This window comes from Quercus suber, unplaced genomic scaffold (genome assembly GCF_002906115.3).
Source record: "Quercus suber isolate HL8 unplaced genomic scaffold, Cork oak 2.0 scaffold_201, whole genome shotgun sequence".
Lineage (NCBI taxonomy): Eukaryota > Viridiplantae > Streptophyta > Magnoliopsida > Fagales > Fagaceae > Quercus > Quercus suber.
The window spans coordinates 349302-374162 of NW_027069659.1; the positions used below are offsets into that span (position 1 = coordinate 349302).

At 35.8% G+C, this 24861-nt stretch overlaps 4 protein-coding genes across 4 annotated transcripts; 1 reads left to right on the forward strand and 3 right to left on the reverse strand.

Annotated features, from left to right (window-relative positions):
* The first annotated feature begins 2468 nt into the window (after positions 1 to 2468).
* LOC112034748 (uncharacterized) lies at positions 2469 to 7007 on the forward strand. Its single transcript, XM_024067565.2, has 6 exons — positions 2469 to 3370; positions 3487 to 3545; positions 4026 to 4095; positions 5114 to 5239; positions 5344 to 5472; positions 6393 to 7007. The coding sequence occupies exons 1-6, from the start codon at positions 2609 to 2611 to the stop codon at positions 6861 to 6863; spliced, it is 1617 nt and encodes a 538-aa protein (XP_023923333.2). The 5' UTR covers positions 2469 to 2608; the 3' UTR covers positions 6864 to 7007.
* Positions 7008 to 7127: 120 nt separating this feature from the next.
* On the reverse strand, positions 7128 to 9062 carry LOC136069984 (uncharacterized). Its single transcript, XM_065779169.1, has 2 exons — positions 8741 to 9062; positions 7128 to 8657 (listed from the first exon to the last, which is right to left on the reverse strand). The coding sequence occupies exons 1-2, from the start codon at positions 8790 to 8792 to the stop codon at positions 7495 to 7497; spliced, it is 1215 nt and encodes a 404-aa protein (XP_065635241.1). The 5' UTR covers positions 8793 to 9062; the 3' UTR covers positions 7128 to 7494.
* Positions 9063 to 12121: 3059 nt separating this feature from the next.
* LOC112029624 (F-box/kelch-repeat protein At3g06240-like) lies at positions 12122 to 12649 on the reverse strand. The gene has a single exon (XM_024062309.1). The coding sequence runs from the start codon at positions 12647 to 12649 to the stop codon at positions 12122 to 12124; it is 528 nt and encodes a 175-aa protein (XP_023918077.1).
* Positions 12650 to 21068: 8419 nt separating this feature from the next.
* On the reverse strand, positions 21069 to 24861 carry LOC112034454 (uncharacterized membrane protein At4g09580). Its single transcript, XM_024067278.2, has 4 exons — positions 24447 to 24861; positions 22634 to 22904; positions 22379 to 22549; positions 21069 to 21808 (listed from the first exon to the last, which is right to left on the reverse strand). The coding sequence occupies exons 1-4, from the start codon at positions 24647 to 24649 to the stop codon at positions 21683 to 21685; spliced, it is 771 nt and encodes a 256-aa protein (XP_023923046.1). The 5' UTR covers positions 24650 to 24861; the 3' UTR covers positions 21069 to 21682.

Here is a 24861-nt window from a genome sequence, read left to right on the forward strand (position 1 = left end):
TTTTTTTTTTTTTTTTTTTTTTTTGAGAATGTGCACAGATTTTTTTTTTTTTTTTTTTTTTTTTTTTTCTAGTGGATCCTGTGCACTATTTACAAGACCTACAAACCTTTTTTATTAACAAAACTTTCATTAAAAATTGGTCTCATGGCACTATTCACACATTTAAAATTATTTTGCTACAGTGTTTTTAGTTTTTAGTTTTCAACAAAATAAACGGTATCCAAACACATCCAAGTAAGTTTCAGTTAGCTCAACTGGAAAGTCTCTAATTGTTGAATAAAATATCTAGGGTTCAATCTTCGCCTTCACCAAAGACCAATCGGTGCCTTAGTTTGATAACAAAAAGCACAATTATCAGAAATGGCCATAGGTTGAAACTTTATCCAAAAAAAAATTTAATTAAAAAAAATCTGAAAAGTGAATTCTAGTTAACTCAACTGGTAAATTCTCTGATGGTAGAATAAGAGATTTAGGGTTCAATTTCCGCCTACACAAAAAAACTAACTGATGTCATAGCCTAATTATAAAAGAGCTATTATTAGGAGCAGAAGCCAAAAATTGAAACTCTTTAAAAAAAAATTGAAAAGAAAAATAATTGCCACACATTTGAGGTGAAGAAATTGAATAGAAGACAAAATTTGGGGGGAGAGAAAGAGAGATGGACATTTGAGGTGAAGAAACTGTTAATGAACAAAACTTGCCATACTTTTTTCGTTACAAGCCTAAATGGGTCCGACTTACCTCCTATTAGTTTTAAGGGTTTGGTTTACCTCCAATGCATTTTTAACTGGAATCTCCTTTTATTTTAATGAGAAACTACCACATCATCCACTTACTAAATAAAATGTGAAGATTAAAACTTACCACCACACCATTAAAATAAAATGAGATGTTCACTTGAAAAAATACAGGAGATAAGCTAAACCCTTTAATAAGTTATGTGACTTACTTAAAAAATACGTGTGGATTTTTTAACCGCCACATAGTTTGTTGTATAAAAATTTAACTCTTTGTTATACAAGTTATGTGCAGCAAATTGTTAACATTATTAAAAATATAAACACTTATTAATATTATCAAAGATATACACATTACACATAATTAATAGGCAATTTTTTTATACTTTTTTATAATTTTAAAATTATTATTCAAATTATTTATGACCTCACCGATTTGACTATTGGTCTGACCATAGAACCAATAACCATTCTCTTTTCGGTTCTTTGACTGGTTTGATTTTTTTTTTTTTAAACCATAAATATATTAGACCAAAAATGTGATAAAATAAAATGAAAATTGTAGAGGCATTATTAAAACAATTGAAGACTAAATGGTATAACAAAACAGAAATCAAATTTGGAGATACATTTTTACATGTTGCACAAAAACAATTATATATATCACTTAACATAAATTTGGATAGAATTAGGTTTTTTTTTTTTTTTTAATAATTATTACTGGGAATAGAATTAGGACTCAATTTATTTGAGTACTGTCTATAGATCTATCATATATTTATATTAAAAAAAATTAGAGTGGACCAAGTATTACCTTTTCTATATATTCTTATAAATATAAATGAAAAATTTGTTGATGCAAGGCCGAGAAGACTTGGACGAACTCAACCCGATGATGTGTTGCAAGACAAAGAAAAGGATGAAAGACCTAACGCTCAAGTTAGGGATTAAAGGAAAATTATTAAGTACTCCCAGAGTATTATAAATGCGTGCTTCCCCCTTTCACGTGAATGGTGGGTCTTACCATAAATTTAATTAGTGGGACCCTCCATTCATATGAGAGGAGGGAGTACGCATTTATAATACTCCGGAAGTACACAATAATTTTCCGAGATTAAAACTCTCAATCTTTAATTAATCTCATTAAAATTTTTCTCATACATGGAAAATAATCTAATCATCTATATATGGGGGGGTGGGGGGTGAACGAGTTTTGACCTCGAAGATCTTTGCTTTTGATTGTAGCTAATTATCTTAATCACCTTCCTTTTTAGGGTAGTGATAGATTTGCATGATCTTCTCGAATGAAGATATGCTATTTCTTTTAAGAAGTATTATATTCACAACATTTTCATAACGAATCATAAGTGGTAAGTTATTACTGATTTTAATTTGAATTCACAATTTAAATTACTTTTTTGTTCACTCATAACAACCGATAACAACTTATCACTTAAAATTTGTGGTGAAAATATTGTCGTTGCTCATTTCCTTTTGTAGTTATTCATTTGAAAATTAAATGATAAATGTCTGCTTTACTTTATCACTTAATGGGTCGTCCTGTAGAGTAGTAACTACTAAGCAGTAAGTATTCCAGGTGATAAACAAATTTATACACCCTAAACAGAATTATTAGCACATAAAATAAAATAAAAATAATTCAAAATCTTAATATTAAAGTGTCTGTGCCGAGCTCATATAGATATAGAGTATATATTCAGAAGGCCCGTGGGCTTGAGAAGTTCAAACCGGCAACCCGGTCCTCAAAAGATTTTTTTGACTTACACACGTCTTTCCCTCTCCCTCCTAAAATTGCCCTAGGGTTCCAAACCCAATTCCACACTCTTGCAGCCTACGTACAGCTCTGAGATATGGGAAAACTAAAGAAATCCAAAGAAGTAGCAGCAAAAGCAAAATCTCCCAAAACCGACACCGACATTTTCCAATCCCTATTCGGAACCCCCCAAGACGCCGCCGTTTCCATCTTCTCCTCCGTCAATCCCTACAAACGAAACTCCCATGATCAATCAGGGTTTGCTCCTGCTGAATCTCTCATTTCTCAAAACCCTAATTTGAAGGAGGAGGAGGAGACAAAGAAGAAGAGCAAGAGGAAGAGGGACAAGGAATCCAAGGAAGAGATATCCCAAAACCCTGATTTTAATGATGATGGTGATTCAGATTTGGTCGCGGAGGCCCCATTGGAGGTCAAGAAATCGAAGAAAGAGGTAGCCCTAAACCCTAATTTTGGTTCCGAATCCAGTTCGGGTTCTGTATCAAAAGGGGAAGAAAACCCTGATTTGGGTTTGAAGGATAGGGAGGAGAAGAAGAAGAAGAAGAGGAAAAGGGATGAGCTTGAGAGACAGTACGAGGCGAAGAAATTCGGTGCGGTTGAGGAAGAAGAAGAGGAAGAAAAACAGGAGAAGAAAGTGGTGGTTGGGGTGAAGAGGAAAACAGTGGATAGAGTGGAGGATATGGTGGTTTCCAATACCGGTTTCGACGACGAAAGCAAGCTTTTGAGGACTGTGTTTGTTGGCAACTTGCCACTGAAGATAAAGAAGAAGGCCTTGATTAAGGAATTCAAACAATTTGGAGAGATTGAGTCTGTGAGGATTCGGTCTGTGCCTGTCTTGGATGTGAGTGTTCAATCATCAATTTTTTGTTTTTTGATTGATTTTGAGCAAACATGATGTATGGAGTGAGTATTGATGGATGGCTATGTTCTTTTGTTTTTGGTTTTTGTTTTTTGCAGACGAAATTACCGAGAAAGGGGGCCATACTTTCGAAGAAAATCAATGAAGCTGCTGACTGGTGATTATCTTGAATCACATAATTGTTTTTGTACAAGTTTGATTTATTTAACTTGTTTGAAATTTGAATGTTTTTTCTCTATAAGCGTTTAATCATGTTATATATATATATATATATATAGATTTTGGGTCGATTGGTTTTATAATTTTTCTAACTTTGCTTTTACTGTGTTATATTAAATTTTTCATTTTTTTCTGTTCGATGTTCAAATAATTTATTTGATTTATCTGGGAAACTTCACCTCTTTCCCTCGTCTATATACAATTGCTATCTTCACATGTATGAGGCAATAATATGTTTTTTTTTTCTATATTGATGGCTTCTAGGTAGAATTTATGATCAATCTGGAGAGAAGTCCTTTTCGTTTAATAATTGATAAATGATATGTTTGTTATGATTTTTTTTTTCTAATGCTATTCTAGATATTTTATTGTCTTTTTCTCAGTGTAATTTTTTTGATGACAAAGCTTATTATTGCAGTGTCCATGCATACATTGTTTTTAAAACTGAGGAATCCGCCCAGGCTTCTTTGTCCCATAACATGGCTGCGGTACATTCTTACCTCAACTTTTGCAATTGCCATGATTCTATGTCAAGTTCTATTTTTGTTGCTATATATATGTGTGTGTGTTGAAAGTTTTTTTTTTCTAATGTGATTTTAGGTTGCTGGAAATCACATTCGTGTAGACAGGGCATGCCCACCTCGTAAGAAGTTGAAAGGGGAGGTTGGTTTACTTTATGATAGCAAGAGAACTATTTTCGTGGGTAACCTCCCATATGATGTAAAGGTAACTTACTTGTGTCGATTTCTGCATGTGTGGGCTTCCAATTCCGCATTATTGTTGTAATTTGGACATAAGTTTCTTTTTTCTTTCTTCCTTTTTTCTTTCAGGATGAAGAACTTTATCAGTTGTTTTCTGGTATTGGTAATCTGGGATCCTGCATTGAAGCCATTAGGGTCATTAGACATTCCCATATAAGTCTCGGAAAGGGCATCGCCTACGTCTTGTTCAAAACAAGGGTATGAATTCAAATTATCTTACAATTTTAATTTTTTACTTAATTGTGAATGCCTATTGAGTTTGGAAATGTTTCAGTCCATGTTAGCGGGAATTGAGATGGAATTCTACCTTTCTATTTAGTTGAAGTTCAGTTCTCCTATATATACAATTGCTATCTTCACATGTATGAGGCAATAATATGTTTTTTTTTTCTATATTGATGGCTTCTAGGTAGAATTTATGATCAATCTGGAGAGAAGTCCTTTTCGTTTAATAATTGATAAATGATATGTTTGTTATGATTTTTTTTTTCTAATGCTATTCTAGATATTTTATTGTCTTTTTCTCAGTGTAATTTTTTTGATGACAAAGCTTATTATTGCAGTGTCCATGCATACATTGTTTTTAAAACTGAGGAATCCGCCCAGGCTTCTTTGTCCCATAACATGGCTGCGGTACATTCTTACCTCAACTTTTGCAATTGCCATGATTCTATGTCAAGTTCTATTTTTGTTGCTATATATATGTGTGTGTGTTGAAAGTTTTTTTTTTCTAATGTGATTTTAGGTTGCTGGAAATCACATTCGTGTAGACAGGGCATGCCCACCTCGTAAGAAGTTGAAAGGGGAGGTTGGTTCACTTTATGATAGCAAGAGAACTATTTTCGTGGGTAACCTCCCATATGATGTAAAGGTAACTTACTTGTGTTGATTTCTGCATGTGTGGGCTTCCAATTCCGCATTATTGTTGTAATTTGGACATAAGTTTCTTTTTTCTTTCTTCCTTTTTTCTTTCAGGATGAAGAACTTTATCAGTTGTTTTCTGGTATTGGTAATCTGGGATCCTGCATTGAAGCCATTAGGGTCATTAGACATTCCCATATAAGTCTCGGAAAGGGCATCGCCTACGTCTTGTTCAAAACAAGGGTATGAATTCAAATTATCTTACAATTTTAATTTTTTACTTAATTGTGAATGCCTATTGAGTTTGGAAATGTTTCAGTCCATGTTAGCGGGAATTGAGATGGAATTCTACCTTTCTATTTAGTTGAAGTTCAGTTCTCCTATTGTAATTTTATGATAGTACAAGATAGTCAAAAACTTGTGATGTTCATTAATTTAAATACTTTTGGCAGGCTTTTTTTCCCCTAAAATAGTATGATACAAAGTTTGCTTTTGGCATATCCAGTCACACTTAGTTCTATACACCTATGTCACCCACACCACTGTTTGTCATTTTATACATGGATACCATGAGAACTGGAGTTGTAATCTATAATTGATGATTTCAAGGGATAGTCATAGGTGTGTTGTGTCACTAAATGCTTGTGGAGATGTTTGGAGGTTAAAGCTTCCATCTGAAATGCATTATAGCCTTTATCTTGTGTTGTTATTTAGAGGATCTCTTTTGGACAAAGCATATTTGGAGATCAAGTGAAAGGAATCGTTTGGATAGAATGGTTATGATATCTTGCATGTTTTATTGTTGACAATATTGATTTCTCTTTTATCTGGCCAAGATGTGAATATTGGAATTAGATTTAGGCGTTTAGTAAAATGTTTCTAGGGGAGCATGCCTTATTTTCTTGTGAAGGAGAGTTGAATTGCTTTGGGTTAAAGGTGGGTGGTAATTGGAAGACTTATGATCAATTTAAGGGCAAAGACAGATTAAGAAATAGCAAAACCTCTGAAACTGTAAACTGAATATTCAGTCTGATCATGAAATCTTTCAAAGTTCTGTTATTATTTCTAAAGTCTTTTGTTGCCATTACTTTTCAAAAATAATGAGACTTGTATAGCCATTATATTACTCATTAATTACATTATAATTACATGTGTATTTGCAGGAAGCCGCAAATATGGTTGTTAAAAAACGAAACTGGAAGCTTCGAGACCGAGAGCTAAGGGTCTCTCATGCAAGAAAAGATTCCACCCCTTCTAAGAGACCAAACCCATCACCTGCTGAAGCTCCTACTGCCCCTGCCAAGAGGCTGGCCATGGATCCTAGGACTCCAAAGAGCAATAACCGGGCAAATACAAAGGCTCCCCTGTCCTACCAGGGCAAGCGTGCGCACAAATCTGATTTACAAAAGAGCGACCATCCCAAAAGCAGTAGGCCAGGCCATTTGAATTCTAAAAATCAGAGAGAGAAGTCAAAAGAACGGATGCGGAAAAGACCAGCAGTTGCTGCCCGAAGGGCAAAAGAAACAGTGCGAAAGGATGGTGGTTCTTCAAGACAAGCAGGGATCAAACGCAAGCTAGATAGTCAAACACCGGAGAGCTTCCAGCAGAGAAAGAAATTCAAGAAATCTAAGTAGGAATACAAAACGAAAGTTTCTGTATTGTAGACATGACTTGAGAGTATCATGATATTGGTAATGTAACTCTCAGCTTGGGTGTATTACAAATGTTTTATTTCTACTTTTTAATTTAAATGGAAAGTTTAAGATCCATTTTTTTTCTTTTTTGCTTAATAAAACTATCTAATTTTTTTTTAAAGGGAACTACTTGATAATCTTAAACAAACTATTCTTTTTTTTTTTTTAAGTTTAATTAATGTTGCCTACCATTTCTCATATTAATGTTTAAATACATATTAGATTGAAATTCAAATGACATAAGGTAACTTAATCATCTAATCCTATCTACACAAGAGTCCTATCATCGTATAGTCCCTATCCTAATCTAACCACAACACAAATTCAAATAACAATAAAATTCAACAACTAAAATACAATTCAAGTAACAACTAAATTACGAAATTCAAACACAACTAATACTTGAGACATTATCAGCATCACTATCTGCTACAGTTGCATCTTTTGGTTACACGTGTATATGGGACATAAATATGCTCCTCTGCCGCTGCACTGGTATTCCCTAGACACCACAGCCTTGGCAATCGAAATGCGCTTGGACGTCTTCTGCCCAAGATTGCCGGCACCCACCTTAGACGCTGATCTCTTTACTCGACTCTGGGTATCCCGAGCCAAGAACATAGCAGCCTTTGATGAAACCTCCATTCGGGAAGGGGGTATTAACTTCATAGTGCTCAGAATGAAGGAAATTTGCCTTGGAAAATCTAGTGCCATTTTTTTTGTATGTCTCCCTGACGGCTTGAAAAATTACAATGCTAATGAAACGTTTTTTGTCATTTCCTGTAACGAAACCATTGCCAAAATTCGGATCCGGATGCGGAGGCATGCCACTCCTTACATAACAAAAGTACATCTTTCCCAAGTGAAGCAGGCTTGCCGAGTATTGCACTTGCGGAGGAACATTATAAATAGCATCCATACCCATCTCCTCTGAGACTTCATGAAGGCGGTGATGCTTAAAGAATTGTTGAAGCTCCTTATCTTCTGCTTCCTCTTCTTCCTCTTCTTCCTCCTCCTCCTCCTCGTCCTCCTCCTTTTCTTCTTCTTCTTCTAATGGGACTAATGCAGCTACCTTTTCATAGTGAAATCCATAAAGCCTACGCCCTACAAACAGAGTGTCGCCGGAGAAATTACCAAGATAGTCAGGGATGCTTGCGTTTGCCCATTTATGTGTGTCAAGATCAAAACAATATAGGCGCTCTGTTTCGTGCGGCTGCAAGGCTGTAATGAGAGCCTTTCTTCCCACAACAACATACCCCACCCATAGAGTGTTCACGTCCCTTGTTGGAGGATTCGGCAGGATGATCCAGTTATCAACTTTAGGATCAAACATCTCAAAGTAAGCAAAGTTTTCATCCGAGTCCCAGCGGCTGCTTCCAATCACGTAAATCTTCTCATCGGCCACAAAGGCAAGGGGGCTGGCCTTCCCACAGTTCATCGCAGTACCGGCTTTCGGTTCACGGTGACGGTAGTTGTGGTCATTGGCTAGCTCAAAACAATAGACGTCTTTCGGAAAAAGATCCCGAACACTGACAGCGACCTCCTTCTTTACATCTTCATCAATGTATGGGTAATCGATATCCAAATTTTCACCACCCAAAAAATACAACATGTAGCCCAACTGAACACAACACATTTCAGCTGCGTATTTGCCGGTTTTAAGTTGGAGGATAGGGGAAAGCGGCCTTGGATTCCTTATTGTATCGTCTTGGACTGCTCTCGATGGCGGAGGATCTGGATGGAGAGGTATGTCAACCTCATACAAGGTATACATGACCGGGCTATATCCATGCAAGAATAAAAGGTAGAGTTTGTACCTTTCTGATGGACCCGGCGGTAGATCAGATTCAGATGGCAGGGACTCGCCATCCTTTATATCCGGCTCCACGATCTTCAACTGGAGCGGTGGCGATTCAGCTTCCTCTATTTTTCCTCGAGGAGGCAAATTTGATAAATCCAAATTCTTCATCACCCTCATCTATCGCGGTTTCTTCCTCTTCCAATACTTTATATATATTTCTTTGTTTCCGAGTCGGCTTCTCCGTCTTTATATTTCTTTTCCGAATCGGCTTCCTCTTCTCTCGTAAAGATCGAATCATCGTTTCGATCTCTCCGCGCCTTCCTCTTTCTTTATTTCCCAATTCTTCTTTTTTTTTTTTTTAATTCTTCTTTATTTTTTGAGTTGAAAAGTATGAAATTTTATTCTATTAAACTCTTTAATTTTTAGCTAAAAAATTTCAAACAAAAGAGACCTTCTTTGGAAAATTTCATGGGAAATTCTTCCCACAAAATCTACTTTAAATGCAAGATTTGTGCTTCAAGATACTGAGATACATCTTTTCCTAGATGTTGTAATCCTATTGAAACTCATGAGCATATCTTCTTCCTTTGTCCTTATACAGTAATTGTTTGGCATAGGTCACTATGGCCTCTTAGTTTTGCAGAAACAAGTTCCCAACCAACGTCAAATTGGATTAAAATGATTTTACATCCAGCCAAATTCTTGGGAATTGAAAAATCCAATGAATCCTTCTTTACACTCTTTGCTTCCATCTTATGTGACAATAAATGGAGATCTAGGAACTCATTGCTGCACAATGGTGTTGATATTCAACCAATGGAACTAGCACAACATATAAATAAAAGTTTTCTATCTCATCAAGCAGCATGGGACTCTTTGCAACAGAAGTATTCAAATGGTATTTCATGGTGTCCTCCCCCATCGGCTGGTATAAATTTAATTTTGATGCTACCATTAGAGATAATGGCTCCTTCTTGGCTGTAGTTTGCAGAGATTGGGAAGGTAGAGTTTTAGATTGCTTGAATAGGTTGTGAAACACCAAGAAGTATTCTATGGGCAGAATGTAAAGCAGCCATGCTAGTTGTATCTGAAGCATCTAGATTTAACTTCGACTATACTTTGTTTGAAGGGGATTCCAGCTGAGTGAAGGCAATCAATCAAAAAATCCATCCGGATTGGGAGATTGTAATTTGTAAATATAGTTCACGATATTAGAACTAGGCTTAACTCTTTTGTTGCTTGGTCTTTTTCCTTCTCCCCAAGACAATTTAATTTTCTTGCTGATAATCTAGCTTATGGGCAGCATTTTGTAATGCCTGGGTCTATTCCCATCTCCTCCATAGCCTCTTGGGTTTTTGTTAAAGAGTGAAATGTGCTAGTCCCTTTTGGTTCTTGTCCTTGTATTTGTTATGTTTTTTTTTTTTTCTTCTTCTTCTTCAAATGAAATAATTTATTCAGCAAAAAGGAAAAAAAAAAAAAGTGATAGAATTTGTAAATAAGACTTCCTAAAAATGAGAGATTTTCTGAATTTGTTAAGTTATTAATTCATTAAAATAATTCAGTTGTATTGAACTAATATCAGCTGCATTTTTGAATCAAATGCATTGTAGTCACCTTGAATTTGACTAAATTTCTTTACTAGATAAAAGTCCAGTTCATAACAGATTTCTAATGAAGAATTTGACTAATGAATCTATCGCAAAAGTATTTTATTTTCGGTTGCATTGTCACTTCCTAGTTTCAATTCTTTAGAAATTCTCTTTTTTCTTTTCAAAGCAAATATTTTCTGCAATTTGTATGGAGTGCATTGACATTTTTAAGAAGAGTTCCCAAATTCTGCTGCATTCAATAAGCTTGTTTAAACACATTGTAACCACTGTATATGACTAAAATTTTTGCCATTTTTGTTTGCAACAATTGAAAAGATCCAAGTTGAAGATGATTAAGCCAATCATGCAGCAATACAGAAGATGATGATACAGCTGAAGCAAGGAAAGTTAAATTAGCCAATCATATGTAGAAATAATTCATTTTCAAAACAAAATTACAAAACTAGCCAACTCTAAAATTCTCAAGAGTCAAGAGAGTTCACTGTCACTAACATCAAGAACAAAATATTCAGAGGAACAGATAAAACTTTGAAATACACTTACAAAAAGAAAGAGAATTCAGACAGATTTAAACAATGAAGTAAAGACATTACATAAATTAAAAAGAAAGGTCCAAAGATAGTAAAAAAGAGCAGTAAATGAAACATGTTGCAAGGGAATTCCAAAGAGAAGAAAAACTTGATGGAATGCAATGCACAAAGCATTAAAGTGCATTGCGCATATTATTCACTCAAAATAACACCGCTCAGCTGTTGATGACTCATGCTCTCTCAACCCAGGGCAACCAGCATTGGTGCCAGAAACAGGCACACTGACTCAAGTGCCCGTACCACCAGCACCACCTCTAACAACCTACCAATTAGTCACATGCTCCAATAATTGAGCACATGCTCTAATTTTAATATCTTCTACACTGCAAAGCTAGCATAATACTGCCCTTATCAGCATACACATGTGATGAAGTAATCACAACCGGCTTGAATTATTTCATACAAGCAAGCAAGCTTTTATTACACATTCACTACTTAACACAACACCAGAGCAGCTCTTAGGCTCAGGCAGCACCAGATCAAAGCGCACAGCAGCACAGCAGTGGCTCTAGGATTCAGACAACACCCGATCACAGCACACATATGAGACATAATATGAGAATCCTAAAAAGCATTAAGGTTTGATACAAATCAAGAATAAAATTCAACTACATTACATCAATACTTTTCTGCCTACCTCAAAACAAAATGACACCATAGGAAACAACATGATAATGGTCTCATTTGTATCACACTCACATAACAAATTCCTATGATTATCGGTAATGATTTCACTTCTTATCCAGATAGCTGAGCTGCTCCATCAAGAAACACAAGACTTTCCTTGAAAGTAGTAGCTAAATGTGAAACATTTCGGATACCAAGATCCTTCTCGTTTAAAGTTTCAGGGTCAAGTGAAACAATCACCAACTGAATCCACTTAAAATCATTGGATTTGACCACAACTTCCTTTCTAACTAGCAGTTCACAACAACTGTTGCAACCATAGAAATGTACATAGCAAGCATTAGCAAAGCGGACCAAAAAAAGTTTACTCCATGATTCATGTACACCATATTCCCCATCACCCAAATGAAGCATGACTTATGTGTATGCGACTTCATAAAATCAATGTATTCTACGACATTGATGCGGTTGGTTGTGATGTAATCAAATGTAATGAAGGCCAGTTTCCCCTTGAACACCATTAGATCATGTGGTACTGCCACTAGACCTTGTGGTATCAGTTGTTGTCCATCAGGGAGTGCTATCTCTCCAAATATCATTATTGACACCAAATGATAAAATCAAGTCACGATTTGCGAGTTGCACTCCACCTTTAACTTCTCCCAACCAATGCAAAGCCTTATTAACAAAAGTGGCAGGCCAGCAGTTGCCACTGTTGAACGCAACATTGTTTCCCAATGACATTTCAACCCTTCTCCAAGAGTTGGAGCTTAATGTGTAAACCTCAACCCCATGGTGGTTTTGTGCACCCATTTTAGTGATCTTTACAACCTTGTAGTCATTGGTCTCGGACTGATAAGCAAATCCAGTAGAAACCCAATGATACTGGGTTAAGGAAAAATCTGGCAACCTCCTATATTTTCTAATGCTGGGGTTCCACAAATATATAGCATCAGCAATAAGGGAACCATATCCATATTGAGCGAGACACACTAGGCCATTGCAGGAACCGACTATTCGCAGAGAAGATAAATGAAGAGCAGAGGGAATTGGGTACTCGGAAATACCATTAAACATGTTGCTGTCGCGAGCAACCATGCAGACTGGACCGTTGGAAGGAGAAGAAGCCGTATGAGGAGACAAGTGTATGAGATAAGCGTGATAATGATCTAAGTTGTTGTTGTTAAGATTAAGACTAAGGTGGGTGGAGATAAAATGAGGAGTGGTGATTGAGGAGTCCCAGGTTTTTTGGAACGCACCTGAATCTTATGACTGATTTGACAGGTAGGTTTGCCAAGATGTTGAGTACGATGTCTTCTGGGAGATTGCCCTTCATTTGTCGGAGGATTCGAGGAGGAGGAGGAGGTTCCCTTGTTTGAGACACTGTTTGTTCGGCGGAAGAGGACTTGAGAGGAAAGAGTAAAAGACCACCAGAGATTTGAGTAAAGTTGTTGCTGCTGCTTAGGAGGGCCGAGGGCACAGGTCCTACATTTGAAGGGTGTGTGTAGATTGTCTGGTGAGCCCTTCACCAGACAATCTACAGGAAAAAAATAAAATAAAAAATAAAAAGGAAAACCTTTTTTTTGGTTTGACAACCGCCGCGGGGGGAGGGTATGTACGGAGTTCCCTGTCTCATATGCACTAGATTATTATAGTAGGGAGAAATCTTATAAGGGCTAAGAAATTTTGAACCTAAAATCTCATAAATATCATGAGACTTTAATAACAACTAAGGCAACTCTTTAGAGTTTAAAAAAAAAAAAAAAATTCTAGAATCGCATAATTGTACACAACTTTGGGCATAACTCCCCACATCCCACACTTCTACCATTCACAACTTGTCATGTGACAAATTGTGGCCAAAATCAATCAATTAATCAATCAATATATATATATATATATAAGCAGAGACCTCATGCAGAAGTGCATGAGGTCTTATTATATGAGGCTCTAATTTTGGATTTAACTAATTTTACCTCTTTTTATTAAGTTTTTTTTATTGTTATCAAATAGATCATAGTAAATTCTCAAAAAAAAAAAAAAAAATCACAGTAACTTATTTTTACTGTTATATAAAATTTGGGTTTCTCTTGACAATTAGAGCAAATGTTTCACAATCTATTTTACCAACACTATTGGGATCAAATTGGTCCAGATGGTATGCCTCCATTATTTTACCAACACTATTGGGATCAAATTGGTGAGGATGTTTCACAATCTATCCTTATTTTTCTGAATTCAGCTTCTTTACCTGATCATCTTAACCATACATTCATTACTCTCATTCCAAAGAAAAAAAATCCGGAGCATGCTTCTGAATTTAGGCCTATTAGCTTATGTAATGTATTATATAAGATTTTTTCAAAAGTCTTAGCAAATAGGCTGAAAAAAATATTACCAAAAATTATCACTGAACACCAAAGTGCTTTCACTAAAAGCCGTCTCATATCTGATAATATTTTGGTAGCTTTTGAGTCTTTACACAGCATGCAGAAACACAATGGGAAGGATGGATTCATGGCAATCAAGCTTGACATGAGCAAAGCTTATGATCGGGTGGAATGGCCTTATCTTGAAGCTGTAATGAGGAAAATGGGGTTCAACGACAAATGGATCAAACTTCTCATGCTTTGTGTCACCACAGTCTCCTATTCCATTCTTGTCAATGGAGAACCAAAAGGCTTAATCCATCCAACCAGAGGCATCAGACAGGGTGATCCTATCTCCCCATTCTTGTTCCTGCTATGCACAGAAGGATTGCATGGCCTAATCAGTAAAGCAGCAGCCCAAGGTGATATTAGGGGCTATTCATTATGTAGAAATAGCCCTCGATTGACTCATCTCCTATTTGCAGACGATAGCCTGTTGTTTTGCAGGTCAACAAGGCAAGAATGTCAGAGGATTTTAGAGATCCTAGATACCTATGAAAAATGCTCGGGCCAGAAAATAAATAAAAGCAAAACCACCATCTTTTTTAGTAGATCAACTTCTGAAGATACGAGGGAGCACATCAAGCTTGTTTTGGGGGTTCCAGAAATAAAGCAATATGAGAAATATCTTGGTCTTCCATCTCTAGTGGGGAGAAACAAGAAAGCCAGCTTCAATTACATTAAAGAAAGGGTGTGGAGAAAAATACAAGGGTGGAAAGAGAAGCTATTGTCACAAGCAGGAAGAGAAGTCCTAATCAAATCAGTAGTGCAAGCTATCCCTACATACACGATGAGTTGCTTTAAGCTTCCTTTGGGATTATGTTCTGAAATTGAGAGTCTCATAAGAAAATTTTGGTGGGGTCAAAAAGGAGATAGGAGGAAGGTTCATTGGGTGAAATGGGATACTTTATGTTGTCCAAAATCTGATGGGGGTATGGGTTTCAAGGATTTAGCCCTTTTTAATGATGCACTTCTTGCCAAGCAAGCTTGGAGACTCTTGCACAAAAAGAATTCCCTATTCTACCGAGTGTTCAAGTCCAAATTCTTCCCGGATTGTTCGATTATGGAAGCTACTGAAAAAGCCTCAGCTTCATACGCTTGGCATAGTATCCTAAAGGGTCGAGATGTCCTGTTGAAAGGGGCAAAATGGAGAGTGGGCTGTGGAAAATCAATCAGTGTGTGGCAGGATGCTTGGCTGCCACCTCTTGATCATCCACGAATCCTATCACCACAGGTTGAAGGCTTTGAAGATTTGAAGGTGTTTGATCTCATAGACCCAGAATCAAAAAGCTGGGATGACAATCTGTTACATGGACTCTTTAATCCCGAGGAGGTGAGTTTGATAAAGAGCATTCCATTATGCACCACCTCAATTGAAGATAAGCTTACGTGTCCCTTCACTACTTCGGGTGAGTACACGGTAAAATCTGGGTACAATTTCTTAGCAAAGGAGTACTTGAATACTCAGGTTCCAGGTCAATCGGTGCCAGACAGTGGGATTTGGAAGCTGGTTTGGGGTCTTCGGATCCCAAGTAAAGTAAAAAACTTCATTTGGAGATCATGTAGAGATGCTATTCCTGTGAAGAAAAATCTGAAGAGGAGACAAATCCTCCAAGATGATAGCTGTGATCATTGCCATCAAATGCCTGAAACAGTTCTCCATGCATTATGGGAATGCCCGGCCCTTACACCGATCTGGGACTCCTTTCAAGAACTCTCTTTTCGCAAGAACCGCTCCTTCCTTGACACAAAGGAACTGCTAATCTTTGCCAACGAAGAGGGAAAAGATCTGGAGGTGATGGTGGTAACAATGTGGACTATCTGGTCCCGTAGAAACCAGATTAGAGTGCATCAAAACGATTATCCCATAACCCAAGTCATTCCAAATGCTCGGCAAGCACTCTCTGTTTTCCATCGTGCAAACAGAGTCCAACAAAGTCACACAACGGTAACTAACACAAGCCAAGTTACTTGGATCCCACCACCAAAAAACTCACTCAAGATCAACTTCGATGGGGCCCTGTTCAAAGATATTAATAAAGCCGGTTTGGGTGTGGTTATCCGCAATGACCATGGACAAGTAATTGCATCCTTATCGGAACAGATCCAGATGCCTTTTTCCTCTGATCTGGTTGAAGCTCTAGCAGCGGCACGGGCCATCTCTTTTGCTCATGAACTCAGTTTTACCAACTACGTTTTGGAAGGTGATTCCGACGTGGTGATAAAAGCTCTCAAGCATAGTGATGACTCCCTATCTTCTTTTGGTCACATTCTTGCTTCGGCAAAAACTTTAACAGATGTCAAGTGTATTACTTTTTCCCATACTCGTAGAAGTGGCAATGCTGTTGCTCATAACCTAGCAAAACATGCAAGACATGTCTTAGGTTTTAAGGTGTGGATGGAGGATGTTCCTCCACATCTCCATAAATCAAAATCAAAAGTCAAAGTAGATAATATTTATTTTTTAAAAAAATATTTTAAAATTCTTGAAATTTTTTATAATAAAAAGTTAAAATTGATATAGATTTTTATTTTTTTGAAATATTAATAATAAATTTTTACCTAAAGCAATATATTTAAATGATTTTAATGTACTTACTTATAGTAAGTTACATGTCAGAGCGTGTTACACAACATTGAACATTTATACTGAGCTATATGACATAAGCATGACATGAAATATAAACATAGTTATTAAAATGTGAATCATATCATGAATTAATTTTTTATTTTTCTATATCGTATATTGGACAGTAAGATATACAAAAACCTAATAAAATTTTAAGTGTACATATATAAAAGGTATATTCATTATAAATTCAAAATATATCCAACTAATAACCAATTTAATCATCATTTATGTAATAATATTTGTTGATGGTCATTTTGGAAACCAAAAAAGGAAAAAAGGAGCCCAGCAACACAAACCGAAAAGAAGTTGGCAAATAGATAGAAAAAACTATTAGGCCCAAGCGGCAAGAATAATGGATCACAGGTCCATAAAATAAATAAATGGGTCTTGAGGAACCAAATGGGCTCCAGAAAGAGAGAAATAGCAAATAACAAACTCATGGGTAGTGTATGATGTAGAAAGTGAGAATGGGCAGTAGCAGGCCCAAAACAATGCAAGCAAAGAAAGTAAGGGGTTGATGGCAGGCCCATAAATCCCAACGATGAGTATGAGGTAATTGGGTTGGGGAAGCCCAATAAAGTTAGTAAAAGTCCATGGGAATACAGAGTTAGGAAAATGGCTGAGGAAGCCCAAGAAAAGCAAATGGGCCAATGATACCTAAGAGAAAACAAAAGGGACACAGGAGCCCATAAGTAAGAAAACTCATGGTTATGCTAAGCCACTGGAAAAGAATAAACTGTAGGGTTGAAGAGACCTAGCAATATCAAGTCATTACAACAGGAATGACAGAGTGATATGGCAGGACATAATAGCAATCAAGAAACAGGCTGAAAGAAATATAAAGCTCAGTATCAAATAAAGCCCAGCCCCTAAGGGGAGCGAGAAATTGTAAAACAACCTACATAAAAAGTCAAAGAAGGGCGGCAAATTGTGCAGGCAAGCCTCCAGACCACGGCAAACGCATAAGTAGCAGGCAGATTTTGGACATACGTGAAAGGGAGACACGCGCAAGGCCCAGGCACCACCAGTCTGTACGTAGCCAATATGGGACATGGTGGGGTCATGGGTCAGAGGTGAGAGGGCATGGTTTGGTGGTGGGGAGAGAGGAAAAAACCTATTATGCGGTTCCTGCCCAAACTCTTTTGAAAGAGGATACGTCCTGCTGGAATGACATTCCACTTAAAAGAAACAAGATTGAGTGGGAACCGCTAGATGCATGCCATGAGGGATAGAGAGAGAGCACTCACACCGTGGCAAGAAAGGGTGCCACAGCAGACTAATAAATAACACATCTCTCTTTTGTTAAGAAATGGAGAATGGTGCACAGACAGACCAGTAATGGTCAACAAGTACACCCAGACTAGACAAAAGTGATTAAGGGCTAAAATAGTAAAATCTGGTCACGGTAAGCACTCTATAAGGAGACCCTTGCCATGCCTAGAGGGGGGGTAGCAAGAATCAAAGGAGATGAATCACAAAACAAAAAACAAGAAAGAAAAGAAAGAAAAGATAAGAGGAAAACTAAAAAAAAAAAAAAAAAAAGAAGAAGAAAGGAAAAAACAGAGAGAGTTAGACTAACAGGCATGCACTAGTAGGTCGATTTCCCTCTCTCCCTCTCAAAATCCTGCTCTCTGTAAAAAAGTAAAAGAATTCCTTTGGGCACCAACCATTCAAGTCCGTTTCCCTCAAAACCATTAATTTCCATCGCAGAATTTCCCTAGGAGATTAATTGCATTGAGAGGATGCATTCTTCCCTCTTTGGTTTTGCTCCTACGGACTAGACTTGATTTGATTTTTTTCTCTTTTGATTAACTCATATTACCATTTGTTCCCTTTACTTTCTTTGTAAAAGTCATTGTTATTATTGCGATTACGTTTCTTGAATAGGGATTATTTGGTCATTTTTTATTAAATAGCCAGAGTGCTCTATTTTGTTGTTATTATTATATTTGCCTACTATGACTCATCTGAAACAGCTCTGCCTACCATAAGCACACTCTTGGTAGACGAGACATAATTTGTGCACAAACTGGCCCAAATTGAGTTGCAATTAAACTGGTCTTAATTTCCTTACTCAGAATACTTGGACCTTTACCGCAGGAAGCAACCCAGCCCAGCCCAGCCCAACATAACAAAAAAGGCCCCTACAATATTTAAGAAAGCTAATTAAACAAATCAATTTAACATATGTTTATAACATACACATTCAAATTGATTAAACTTGAAAGTAATAATACATGATATAGGAGCCAAAATAATAATTATTTTTGAGATCTTGAAAAAAAAAAAGGGTGGGGGGGGGGGGGGGGAGAAACACATCGAAATACTAAATGCTTAGTTATAGTCCAGTATTAAACTATTAATGATGTCTTCTAAGATATCTCATATTTATAGTTTGAATCCTCCTCCACCTCCACTATTTATCTATCTCAAAAAATAAAAATAAAAGTAAAAAATAATTGATTTATATCATATTTTAAATATAAATATAAACTCAATTGTTTAGGATAATCTTATACAAAATCATTCAATAACTAAAAGAATTAATAATTTGACCATTTTGATAGTTTTTAAATAGTAAAAATACCCTTTAACGTCAATACACATCATATTGACATATTTGGATACAAATAAACATTTTATTTTTTTTAAAAATTAATTCCATATATTTTAAATTTCATATATAATTTTTATAAATATAAGATATGCGAAAATTGACATTCTGTGCTTAAAATGTGATAATTAGATCATTGTAAAGTATGGGAATTGAGATATACATAGAAATTATAATTGTCACAAAAAAAAAATCAAACAAATTAAATTTTCAGGAATTCTTAAGAATTGCCTTACCATTCCAACTCATAATTCTATACGACAAATACACACTAGAGTAGACCAGATGTAATTTAATAAAATATGTTCAAAATTGATCAACCAAGCTCAAGAGAAACATACATTCACTGCCGCCCCAATTTATAAAATATTATTTATTTAGAAAATGATTTTCTCTTTCTTTTATTTTGTGTATAATATATAATTTGATAATTATATATATATATATATATATATTAATATTAATATTTTGATGATTATGTATCTTATTAGCATGTTGTGTTTTTTTATGGAACTTTTAATATAAAATTATGGTAGTTATTAATAGGTATTTACTGACTTATAAAAAAATCATTAGGTGTTTATATAATTATGATTATTATTAATAGATATTATGATTGTATTTGTATATTAAACTATCAATTCTATCATTTAAAAAAAGGCAATGCAACATTATTTTAATTAAGCATTTAAATATAGAACAAAGTTTAGCTACAAAATTGGTTGTAGTTTGAGGCTACAAACTTACTTAATATCTTTTTATTGGATTTAAATTTTGACAAATCCACCATTGGATTACATCATTTTCTTATATCCCCCATACTTACAAAATTTCAAGAAAATTAAAGATTAATAGCTATGTCATCAATAAATTTTTTAAATTGCAAGTTTTTGTAATTTAAAATGATGCACAAAATATAAGTTTATAGATTATATAGTAAAAGATATTCGATTAACACAAAATTTAACATGTGTATTAAGGGTGTAAATAACATGCAATTCAATGGTTAGATTTTGAAAATATGTTGTAATATTTATTTTATTGAGTAAGTTTATAGCTTTAAGCTACAACCAATTTTGTAGCTAAACTTTGTCCTTAAATATATAATAGAATTAAAATTAAATTAAAATATATATTAATGTATAAATTGTGAGGATTCAAAAGCTTGTGGCAAAATATTACGTGGTCAGCCAAAACTAAAAGTTAAATGTATTCAATGTTATATATATATATATATATATCCTTTTCTTCCCCAGAATAATTTCTTACTCTAATTTGTTTAGGTATTTGATTACTTAAAGAGATCACAAGGTTTTTTCTTTTTCTTTTTTTATTTTAAAAAATTGTCATGTTCCTTGTTAATTTTATATTGGTGAAAATACCATTTTGATTCTTACATTATGAGGTTACTATCAATTTAGTATTTACATTTTATGGACCATTAATCTGTTAACTACATTTTATGGACTATCAATTTATTAGTTAACAGTAGGCACCAAATTATTGCAAGTTGAAAATAATAAGAACTAAATTATTACGAGTTGAAAACAACAGGAATCAAATTAACTGCTACCTAAATGTCTAGATCAAAATTAACAATCCCAGAATGTGGCGACTCATATGGTATTTTTACCTATAATGTTATATTATGTTCTTTATATTGACTGAATAGGAACTAATCCCTTCAAGGAATTGGCTAAAACACTGGGATTAAGCACAACTGCACAACTGATCTAGGCTAGCAAACAAACGTAATCAGCCAATGTGCACCTGCTCCTTTCTTGTTTCAATCCCAGATTAAGATTAAAAATTTTCCTCATTAAAAAAAAAAAAGGATTAAGATTAAAATACAATGAAAATATCCTATTAACAATAGGCATCAGAATTTCCCTGGCATTACACAGCTTGATCAAACAATCAATCTATTCCATACCGGTCACTGATCCCAGGACACGCCATCACATCATATATAGATGTTTAGCATAAAAACCTACCTTTAGTTTTTGGCTGAAAGTACATCAAACAAATATATTTTCCCAGTACAGCTTTGGTTTTTTTTTTCTTTTTTTGCTAAACACAAACCAATGGTAATAACCTACAGCGTGAGAATGCCTGTAATTGCATTCTGTTTCAAAACAACAATATACACAACTATAAAAATCTAGATTGATTCTTACATTGAAATTGAATTTAAACATTATATCCCCCCGACCCGCCCTGCTTCTTCCCGCCCTCCCCTCCCCCAAGCTCCTGAAATCCCGATATTAAATATGCCACAATGCAGAAATCTCATTCACAGCATTAGATTTCCCCACACAATCATCTCCAGTGGCTGCAGAATTGTCAACATAATGCTTTTTATTCAATACAAATCTGTACAGAAATGCAGCGAAACCCAAATGGCTGCTGTGAGAGCAAGGGCTGATGTACACTAATCAAGTTCTGCCAGTGGAATGCTACGAGTCCTTGTTCCTCACCAGGGTGGGGGTAATAGAGACAACTCCAATGAAGAACAGAGTGGCAATTGATTGGAAGTCATAGAGATCCCCTACAGATTGCAACTCTCCAAGAGCTAATCCAGCCTACACATACCAAGAGAGTCGGGAATATTTAGGCACTTAAAAAGAGAGAGTTGGGAATATTTAGGCACTAAAAAAAAGCTTTAGATTTTTAGATATGAGTGACGTTAGTGCTATTAATTCAACAACTCAGAATACGTGCAACTATTTGTAGTTCTACTTGCTGAAGCACTTGGGCTCCCGACTTCTTGCATTGAAGTCAACTGGGAATTCCCCCAAACTCCACTAGACAATAAGAAGTTGATATGAACAAAATCTCTAACAAGTTGGTAATAACCAGATTTGTTGAATTACTCGTAAGATTCTTTAATTCCTCCAAACTACCATACCAAGAGATCACACGGTCTACAACCAAACACAATCATATCAGAAAATCTCATTACATCATTATTGGAGGTTCCAACAAGGTCTCAGTTCTCTCTATAGAAGTGTGTTCATGTGCTGTAATGGAATCAGTTTCACATCCAAGGCAGTCCTAAATTCAGTTGGCCCTATGACCACAAACTTTCACCCACAAAAGATCAAAAATAAATCCAAATGTTCAAGATTATATAGTATTAAAAGAGAGAATACCCTGACAGTGACAAAAGCTGCAGGTATGAGGCCGATAATGGTTGCCAGGAAAAAAATATGATAAGGCACGTCAACAATTGGTGAAGCAAAATTGATAAATGTATTTGGCAATGTTGGAGTCAGTCTTAGAAAAAGCATGTAGTTTAACAGCCCCTGTTTTCTTTTAGCCACCTGGAAGTAAAAATACAATAATAAGTTATTCCAGTTTGAAAATTAAGCTAACCAAAAACAGTTTCTGGGAGAGTTGAGATTCACCTGAGCTTGAAAGAACTTTAACTTGTCAGGCCAAAGAGAGAAGACAATGGGCCGGCCAATCAGTTTTGATAAGAAATAGCAAGAAGAAGCCCCAGCAGTGGCAGTGAAGACAACCAGAGCTACACCTCTGAAGACTCCAAAAAGGGATCCAGCAAGTAATGACATAAACACAGTCCCAGGAATCATAAACGTCTGCATGAATATATAAACCATGCAGTACCCCACCAGGACTTGTGCTGTGTAGTCACTCGTGTAGCTCTCAAGGTGATCTCTAAAGAAGAAGGGGAGGGGGAAAAAGAGGAGGAAAAATTATATCAACATAGCATTCAACAATCTCCGTAAATAGAGAACTTATGGCAGGGGATAAGCATTTTGTCAAACAATAGGATTTTTAATTTTTTATATTAATAACAAGCCAAAGATCAACAAAAAGAGAAACACGTATAAAAAAATCTGGTAACATATATCAGAGCACATCGGTTAGTGGTTACTAGATGCTTGTGACACTAACAGAAAGGTTGACTTCCATAATTTTTCTAACTTTCAGTCAAATCCTAGGCCATTGTTTGTTGTAATGGAAAAGTCTAAGGCTTGCAAATGTAAATAAATAAAGAGTAGATGGACCAGTCCAAGCCTAAGATCAACAAAAAGAGAAACACGTCTAAAAAAATCTTGTCCCATATATCAGCCCCCACCCCCCACCCCCAAAAAAAAAAAACCACTGCAGGCAGAACATGGTAAGCTGGTCAAGTTCCTTATCTAGCAGAACAGCTGGTAGCCAATACCTAATGACTATCCAAATTACCACGAAATCCAATTCAACATCAACAGAAAGTAAAAAAGCAAAGGCAAAGCAACCTATCTGTCAACCAGCCTCTAAGCTCTTAACACTTTTTGCTTTTAGAATTCAAGTATCACTATTCTGAATCTGAACAGGTACAATTTAAGAGAGAGAGAGAGAGAGAGAGAGAGTGTGAAGAAAAAATGTCCCAGCCATTTTCGTCTTGACAATCTCCCTAGGATTATCAAGCCTACAATTCAAGCACTAATAAAAAGAAACATGACAACCCACCAAACTGCTGCAGATCGTACTCGAAGACTCACAAAACATTTGATTATACCTCTTTTTTTGTTTTGTTTTGGGGGGTGGGGGGGCGGCTACATTAAAGTATATATTTCATTAAACTTTGCTTTTATGTTCTTTCTTCCAGTTAGACAGAGAGAAGAGGCAGCCCAAGGACTCCCCGGTAAGCCACAAATTAATCATTAGACAAATGTTAACAACCCTAAAATAACCTATATAAGTCAACAAGCTAGATCTTTTTTTGATAGGTAAGTCAACAAGCTAGATCTGCAATGAACATGTAAAGGTCTTGCAACAAATCCAACTAAGAAACCAAACCCCTTATCTGTTTCGGATAAACCAATTGTTTTTCCTCTCTAAGACTTAGATTTTAACCACAGCTACTTCACAATATCAAGGAAAATCATGACTTTTTTCTTCTTTTTCCAATTGGGTTAGCCCTAAGGGAAGAAATTTTTTTCTTTAAATCTATAACCTTTATATGTAAAACCTAATACAGCCAATCAGACCCAGATGCAGATTTGCTAACATTATCAAAATCCCATCTCAAAAATGATACACAATAAGCCAAAATCAATTAAAGCTCCTATTTTTCCCAGGAAAATTAATCAAATAAACAGAACCCATTTGGCTGATTTATATCATATTCAAGCCAAAAAAAGAAAGTTGTAATTTTTGCAGAAAAAAGTGAGAGAGAAAGAGAGAGAAAGAGAGAGAGAGAGATGATACCGGAGGATTTGAAGGTCCTCGAGGTTACGAGGAAGTTTAAGGAAGCTATAATCAGATGCAGGCATGGTGAGATAAACACCAAGTAGGCCAAACAGGAAGCCCAAAACCACGGTGGAAGCCGCCGTAACCTCCCAAAAGCTCAGCGGAAACTTGGAGTTAGATCCCACATCGACTCCATAGCTATTCTCTTCTTCCCTTTTCATTTTTTTCCTGAGTTTCTTTGCTTTTTCCCAAGGGAAGAAGAGAAAGAAGGAGAGAGATAGGAAAATAGGGAGAACCTCTCTATTCTCCTAACTTCGCCTTCGCTTTCCTTTTTTGTTTTGCTTTCGGTACACTTCTCTTCTTGTTACTTGTTTGCTGTTTTTTCTTCTTTCGTTTCTCTCTCCTTATCTTCAATGCTCTTATTCTTATGGGT

What these genes read in the sequence shown, in the direction of transcription:
- LOC112034748 (XM_024067565.2), top strand. Translation starts at nt 2,609, where the DNA reads ATGGGAAAACTAAAGAAATCCAAAGAAGTAGCAGCAAAAGCAAAATCT. An exon ending in ATCAATGAAGCTGCTGACTG is followed by an intron (nt 3,546 to 4,025) that starts GTGATTATCTTG and finishes TTATTATTGCAG; the next exon opens with TGTCCATGCATACATTGTTT. An exon ending in TGTCCCATAACATGGCTGCG is followed by an intron (nt 4,096 to 5,113) that starts GTACATTCTTAC and finishes ATGTGATTTTAG; the next exon opens with GTTGCTGGAAATCACATTCG.
- LOC136069984 (XM_065779169.1), bottom strand. Translation starts at nt 8,792, where the DNA reads ATGGCGAGTCCCTGCCATCTGAATCTGATCTACCGCCGGGTCCATCAG. An exon ending in CCGCCGGGTCCATCAGAAAG is followed by an intron (nt 8,658 to 8,740) that starts GTACAAACTCTA and finishes CTCTCCATCCAG; the next exon opens with ATCCTCCGCCATCGAGAGCA.
- LOC112029624 (XM_024062309.1), bottom strand. Translation starts at nt 12,649, where the DNA reads ATGGTTGCTCGCGACAGCAACATGTTTAATGGTATTTCCGAGTACCCA.
- LOC112034454 (XM_024067278.2), bottom strand. Translation starts at nt 24,649, where the DNA reads ATGAAAAGGGAAGAAGAGAATAGCTATGGAGTCGATGTGGGATCTAAC. An exon ending in GAGGACCTTCAAATCCTCCG is followed by an intron (nt 22,905 to 24,446) that starts GTATCATCTCTC and finishes CTTCTTCTTTAG; the next exon opens with AGATCACCTTGAGAGCTACA. An exon ending in TAAAGTTCTTTCAAGCTCAG is followed by an intron (nt 22,550 to 22,633) that starts GTGAATCTCAAC and finishes TTTTACTTCCAG; the next exon opens with GTGGCTAAAAGAAAACAGGG.